The following is a 7,142-nucleotide window of genomic DNA, read 5'->3' as shown; positions in this document are numbered from 1 at the left end:
CATATGCACATACACATGCACACATGCAAACATTTTTGTGGTGCTGCCCCGTCCATGACACTGCCCCAGCCTGGCGCTGCTGGCACGCAGGGCTTGGCTTGGTGCCAGACAGCCCACTCCTGTTCCTGCCCCTGGGCCCATGTCAGGTCCAGGGAAACACCTGCTTCCAGGTGCTGGGGTGCATTCAGGTGCAATGACATGAGTATCCGAGGAGCAGCTTGGACGGGGAACCAGTTCTTCCCAGTGCCCCCCTCCCTGCGCTGGCAGAGTCCCGGTGGTGTGGGGTATGCTTCCATGCAGGTGACTACCAGGAGGAGCTGGGGGATGTCCCGTTTCCATCACCCCTGGAGAGGACTGGGGGTGCTCCAGCACTGGGGACACTCCAGCATCAACTGCAAAAAAAGCAGCTGGAGGTCCAGCCCGGAGAGTGCCCGGACCGAAGGGCGCGCGAGCCCCGCTCACACCCGCGCCTTGCCCGGCTGCCCCCGGTGGGAAGGAGAGGCCCCAGAAGAGCCGCCGGCATGCAAGGAGGTTTATTGCCCGCATGAACCATCCCATCCAGCTGATGTCCTTCCTGTGCAGGGCCACCTTTGGCTGCCACGGTGTTGCTCCACAGGCCTCTTGGGAAGCCGGTGTCCCCTCTACCCCCCCCCCCAAGCCTGAGGCAGCTCTAGGCACATCCCGTGGGGTGCAGGGGGCTGCAGAGCAGTCCTCGCCCCTGCAAAAGAGGCACGACATGCCCAGCTTTCCGCTGGCGGAGAGGTTGGTGTTCCTGGGGCGTCCGGGGCCGTCAGCACTCGTACTGCGGCGTGGTGCAGCGCCCGGCCCTGCGGGGCAAAGCACTGGGAGTCTCTGTGCCGGTGTCACCCGGGGCTGGAGACACTGGGCCGGGAGGCATCCCTGGGCTGGCATGGGACGAGGAGGGGTCCTGAACTGGGCATGCTGGTGGGGTTGGGCTGCATGGGCATCCCAAAGCTGGGAACACTGGGAATGGGATGGGGGGGGACAAAATGAGGATGCTGGTGGGGTCCAGGGCTGGGGGCACCAGGGCTAGGATAGAGGGGGGATCCCAACCTAGGGGCACTGCTGGGGCTGGGTGCACTGGGGAGACTGGGGTCTGTGTGAGTTGGCCGGGCTGCAGACACTGGTGGGGCTCGGTACACGCAGGGTGCCAGGGCTGGGGACAGGCTAGCAAAGGGACGCCTCCCGGTGGGACTGGCGGTGGGTTTCCGCTCACCTGCAGGCCTTGGTGACGCACTCGAGGCCGTGCCGACAGTGGGCACCCAGTGGTTTGCTGCCCACCGTTCTCCAGAAGGGCGTCGTGCGGGCCAGCCGTGGGGCTGAGTGTCCCACCTCGGCTGGCCCCATCCCGGGAGGCACCCGGAGGTCCTGCCTCGCCTGCACCACCAGGAGAGGGAGACAGGGCTGAGAATGGGGTGCCAAGCTCCCCTGTGCCCAGCTCCAGCCCTCCATTCAGGGAGCCATAGGGGGCAGGAGATGTGCCCCCACCGCGGCCCTGCCACACTGGTGGGAGCCCGCTGCCACCCCAGCCACTCCCGGGCAGCCCCGAGTCCCCGCTGGACCCACCTGGATAGAGCTGGTCAGAAGCAAGAGGATGGAGAAGAGCAGCGCCAGGCGGGTGCCCACTCCATCGGGGCTGGAGAGGGGCCAGCCGGCCCCATCGCCTCTGCCCAAGCCCCCGGGGACAGGAGCTGTCATGGTGCTGCTGGTTCAGGGCCTCCTGCACCTCTGGCTCGGCGCTGCTCCTCCCCGGTCATGGCCCTGCACAAATATTTGAGCAGTCCTGGCCAGTGGGCCACCCCCCGGCCACCGCCTTCCGTCTGCCCCCTGCATGCAGACTGGGCCCTCCCCTGGGCCAGGGGTGAGGCAGAGCCAGTGGGGCAGCTGTGGGGCACCCGCAGTACTCCCACCTCTGCCATGGCCCACCTGGGCATCACCACCTCCTCCCAGCAAAGGCCACCAGCCAGGACTGGGCCCCGCAACAGTGTCCTGAGCCCTGGACCAGAGCTGTTCTGGGGCTCTGGCAGTCTGTCTCCTGCTCAGCATGTGGGGCGGGGGCACGGGCTGCCCCCCGAGCAAAGGCAGTAGCACCCATGCGCCCAGCCTGTGCTAACAGCTCCCAGTCAGCGCCGGAGAGCCACGCACCTCCCTGCCCAGCTCTGCGCCTGGCAGTCCCAGCACCAGCACAGCACCGGGGTCAGCCCAGGACAGCAGCTCTTTCCAGGAGGCAGTTTTGCTCTGTGCCTCTGGTGGCATGAGCCCTGCTGCCAAAGCCACCACGGGCGGTCCCCGTGCGCCTGCGTGTCCCCCCGGGTGAGATCCCACCAACACAGAATGCCCCTGTGTGCCCCCCAGGACAGGAGGGGGTACATTTCCCACCCCCGTCCCTCCTGGAGGGTGGTGGCAAGCGTTGAGCCTCCTGCGGCCACCACGGCAGGCTAGGGGGGCGGTATCTGGGGCTGGGAACGCACCCAACTTGCCTTGTTTTTACCACCCCCTGCCCAGATGAGTTAATGTAGCATGTCTAATGATTGACCAGTGAAATCTTCCCAGGTGGGTCAGGTCTGTTTACCACCAAGGGCTCTGCAAGGTGTTTAAAAAATACATGTATTTCTCCTCCATGGCCCGAGCTGGCCACAGCGTGGCTGGCTGAGGGCAAGAGGGGAGTCTGAAGGGTCTGGGGCTCTGCCAGCAACCTTCCACCCTGCCAGCCTAGCAGGAGAGGGACAAAAACCTGGGGTTGTTGGGTGCTGGGAGGGGCCTGAATGGGTCTCAGGGTTGGGACAAGACCTTACAAATGCCTGCAAGGAGAAAGATGTGATGAAGCATCTCTGTGGAGCATGAGCCGGCAACAACAGATCAGACTGGAGGCCGTGTAAGAGATGAGACCCCTGGTGATAGCCTTAAGTTGAGGACTTGAAGGCCCTGGCAATGCCTGGCCAGGATGCTGAGAGGTGGGACTGTCTCCAAGCACAGGAGACACTCTGCAGTCTTCTGCAGGTCCTAGATACCAACCTTTCCCTGCTCAGGGAGAGGGGACTTTGCCCGGGGTTTACAGACACAGGGCATCGTGCCTGGGAACAGATGAGTTTGCCTTATAGACACTTTCCCAAAATAGCCCAGGTGGCTGAATGCCCAGGTCAACACCTTTACGGTCTGCCAGAGGAGACTCAGTGCAGCCACTGGGCATAGAAACAGCCCCCACAGAGCTGGCATCAACCACCCGGCTCCCAGGCTCCATGCATCTATCCCCACAGCTGCATATGCACCAAGCTCATTTGCAGACTTACAGAAAGGTTCTTCTGGCCACAGCCAGGACTCTTGGGTCCCCCTGAGACAGCGAAGCTGGCTCAGTCCCAACAGCAGGTTGCCCCCAAAACACAGGGCCATGGGACCTCTCCTGCACCCAACCCAACAGCACCAGGGCAGCTGCCTACAGCTACCCCAGGTCCCCACCTCTCCAGGTGGGATCTCTGCTCTGGTGGGACCTCTTCCCCCAGCGCATGCTCCTGCTCAAAATCAATAGGGATTTACTTACCACACTCCCCTGGGAGCATCTCTGCCCATTGGTGGTGGCTGTGCAGCGAGATGGTCCCAGAATGGCTGGGCAAGTCCAGGTCTGGCCAGCAGCACCCCATCAGCCCTGTCCCATGCCAGGTATCATTAGGGGGCACCCACTACATACCATGGATGGAGAAAAAGCATGCCCAGATGGTCTTTAGCAAAATCTATCAGTTTATTTATTTACACAGCAATAAATAGAGGAAAGCCAGGCTACAAGAGTCCTGGAAGTGAAATGGATACATCCAGAGATAGGAACAGTCCTGGAGCCAAGCAGAGCCCAACCCACATGGGACAGCAAGGGTGTAGGAAGACAGGAGGAGACTGTGACGAGGGTCCAAACCCCTCAGCCAGGGGCAGACCCAAGCTCTGCCACAAAGGGCAAGCCAAAGAGGGGGAAGGATGGGGGCTGCAGAGAAAGTAGAGGGCAAAGCCCAACACAGGCAGCCACCTGGTCCCCAACATCTGGAGCAGAGCCAGCAGCTCAGGGCACACCTTCACCAGGTCCCTCCAGTTTCTGCAGCCCCCGAAGTGGAACCACAGGGGAGAAGAGGGCTTTCCCACCCCACTCCCCCACAACCTCAGCCCCATCCCAAGCCCAGTGAGGTCCGGCCACAGCCAGGACTAGACATTTTGAGGTACAGGTGAGCTAGGAAGGAGCACCACTGGCATCAGCAGCCAGCAGGGCAGGAAGGGACTGTGGGCAGATAGCGCTGGAGATTGCCAACGTCAGCTTGAGGACAAGCATGGGGACACGCTGAAGGGACATGGGAGAGCACAGCCCACCCAGAGAGCTCTCCCTCCCTGCTCCAGCTCCATCAGGAGAGGCCCAGCCGCCTCAGAGAGCTTCACGCTCTGGTCCCGGGACCCAGCTCTTCTCCAAAAGCATCAGGCTGGGACCCTTGGCCGATGCTGGTGCCCTCCCCGTAGCAGGCAGCAGCTGCGAGGCCCCAGGAAGGAGAGATGCCATGGGGCAATTGCCCTGGCACAGGGCCCAGCAGGCTCCTGCCTTTAAAAACTTACAATTCACATAAAAAGCTACTGTAAAACTTTCCCGCCAAGTGCCGCACCAACACGGGGGGAAACGAGACAGACCAGCCCGCGAAAAAGCGAGAGGAACTCCTCTAAAAGTCAGGATCCGGTGGGCGCGTGGGTCTGGCACTGGGTGGCCATGGGCACGGAGAGCCGGCTCCTGTCAGCAGGGTCCCCGCAGGCGTTACCGGCACGTGCAGGACTCTGCGATCATGTTCTCGTACTCCTTGTAGAGGATGCCGCCGTTGTGCTCGATCATGAGGACGCTGATGGGGCTGTAGCGGTAGGGGACGCAGGAGGGCCGGGGCACGCTGGCGTCCACCAGCTGGTGGACAAAGTTCTGCACCACGGCGTGGTTGGGCGCGTGGTAGTCGTAGCGGAGCAGGCGGGGACAGGCGCCCTTGCAGTACCGGGGGTTGTAGCGGTGCGGCGCGATGATCCAGTGGTCCCAGCCCAGCTGGGCAAAGCTGACGGGGAAGGAGCGCAGGGAGCAGTCGCTCTTCTCGGCCCCCTGGTCCCGCAGGTAGCCGGGGAGGTCCTGGGCCAGGTTGGGCGCCTCGCGGGCCCGGCGCCGCAGCAGGGGCCCGGGCCCCCCTGCCTGCGGCTGGGGCCCGGCCCGCGTGTCGTTCAAGTAGAGCAGGAGGAAGGGCTCGCCGGGGACAGCGGTGGTGTCGTTGGGGCCGCTGGCCCAGCCCGCCCGGACGCACACGTGCCGCAGGCGGAGGGCCGGGGCCGCCACGCTGCCATTGCCTGCTGTCAGGTACGGGGTGACATCTGCTTCGGCCCAGCCCCGGGGCCCGCGGCGGCGCGGAGCCCCGGGCCCGAGCGGCGCCTCGCCAGCCGCCGGCTCCAGGGCGCACAGGAGGTGGCCGCGGGCCAGCGCCAGGCTTTGCGGGTACACCACCACGGCGCGCAGCAGGCGCTCGGCTGCCGGCTGGCTCTCCAGGCGGTAGGCGAGGGGCTGCACGTACCAGCGACCTGCAGGGAAGCAGCAGTCAGCGCCGAGGCGGCGGCGGCGCGGCCCCCCGCCCGGGCACCACCGGCCCCCCCACCCGGCCCGGGCCCCCTGCTGCCACCTCACCTGCCCAGGGCTGGCGCCCGGAGGAGCTGGCCCGCACCAGGCGGACGGTGTTGGTGCCCAGGCCGCCACGGCGGCGCCGGGGCCGCCCTTGGCGGTCGGCAGCGCGCCGGTACAGGTCCAGCATGTAGCGCAGGGGCTGCCCGCCGGCCGGCGGCGCCCGCCAGCCCCGGCCGCCCGGTGCCCGCTCCTGCAGGGCCCGCAGCAGGGGCAGGGCGGCGGGCAGGGGGCCGGCAGCTGGCGGCGCCCGCTGGGCGGCCGGCTCCCGGGAAAGCAGCACGGCGAGGAAGAGCAGGCTGGCGAGGGGGCCGAGGGAGGCCATGGCGGGCGGCGGGGCGAGCGAGGGCTGGTCAGCGGCGGGACCTACAGGATGCCTGCTGTCATGCTCCTCTTCCCTGGAGAGGCAGAGCTGGTCACGGCCACCAGGAAAAGGGGACCCTGGGGGGGGCTCCCAGCCGCTCTCAGGCTGCTGTGCCCATGTGAACCTCTTCAGCTTGCCCCCCTCCCCCCCCCCCCAAAAAAAAGGGGGAAAACACCTGGAAAGGGAAGGCTTCTCTCTCTCTGCAGAAAGGAGCACAAATTCAGGACTAAACCCCAGCCCCCAGGCTAGGGGCAAAGCCAGCTGGACAGGAGCCTGGCTCAGGGGGCCTTAAAAGTACCAGGGAAGGGAGACACCGGGGGCAGGGGTGGGGTGGGGTGGGGTGGGGAGGGGAAGGACCAGCTTGCTCGGCCCACCTGCTCCTCGCCAGCCTGATCCAGCAGGGTAGAGGAGCCTGGGCCTCCCCGGCCCATTTTAAAGGCATGGTCCCAATCAGGGTTTAAAGGGCCAGGAGCGCTTTGCTTCCCCACGGAAGGCTAGGTCTGGAGCCCTGTGGGATGCTCACGCCAGACTGAGAGCGGCATCCAACTCCTCCCTGCCCTGTGCCGGCTCTGCCGCGGCTCTGGAAGGGGTCAGGTTGGAGGAGGAGTGTGTGGGCCCCTGGGCATGGGCAGGGCGGGTGGCTTGTCTCTCCTCCTTCTTCCCAATCCTCCCCTCGGGATAAGGGGCTCAGCACATCCCTCCACATCCTATGAACCTGAGGGTCTGTATCCACTGCCCAGAGTGGGTGCAGAGCATGCGGGTCTGCACCCAAACTGTCTCTGGGACACCCACAGGCCAGGCACAGCCAGGCTGCCCCGTGCCTCAGTTTCCCCATGTGGGAGATGAGCACCAAGCCCCAGGAATGGGGAGGGACAGAGTAGCCTGGTAGAGGAAGCTGGGGGGTTCTCAGGGCTTAGATGGTAGCGGCAGCGTCACCTTGGATGGGGAAACTGAGGCAGACAGGCCCCAGGTAGCCTCCCACCCACTGCTGCTGAGAAGAAAGCCTGGTTCAGCAGATTCCTCGGCTCCTGCTCCACCGTCTAGGCAGAGCTGCCCTCTCCCCTCCAACAGCTCCTTCCTCCTGCGGCA

At 65.1% G+C, this 7,142-nt stretch overlaps 1 protein-coding gene across 1 annotated transcript; it reads right to left on the bottom strand.

Moving 5' to 3' along the window:
* Window positions 1-4,798: 4,798 nt before the first annotated feature.
* Window positions 4,799-6,014, bottom strand: BMP15 (bone morphogenetic protein 15). Its single transcript, XM_062585016.1, has 2 exons — window positions 5,696-6,014; window positions 4,799-5,592 (listed from the first exon to the last, which is right to left on the bottom strand). The coding sequence occupies exons 1-2, from the start codon at window positions 6,012-6,014 to the stop codon at window positions 4,799-4,801; spliced, it is 1,113 nt and encodes a 370-aa protein (XP_062441000.1).
* Between the last annotated feature and the right edge of the window lie 1,128 nt (window positions 6,015-7,142).

Source organism: Rhea pennata, chromosome 11 (assembly GCF_028389875.1).
Source record: "Rhea pennata isolate bPtePen1 chromosome 11, bPtePen1.pri, whole genome shotgun sequence".
Classification (NCBI taxonomy): Eukaryota; Metazoa; Chordata; class Aves; order Rheiformes; family Rheidae; genus Rhea; species Rhea pennata.
This window is presented reverse-complemented; position numbering and strand designations above follow the sequence as displayed.

Excerpts from the sequence above, each read along its gene's own strand:
- BMP15 (XM_062585016.1), bottom strand. The coding sequence starts at position 6,014 with ATGGCCTCCCTCGGCCCCCTCGCCAGCCTGCTCTTCCTCGCCGTGCTG. Across the intron at positions 5,593-5,695 it reads CGGGCGCCAGCCCTGGGCAG|GTCGCTGGTACGTGCAGCCC; the intron begins GTGAGGTGGCAG and ends GCTTCCCTGCAG.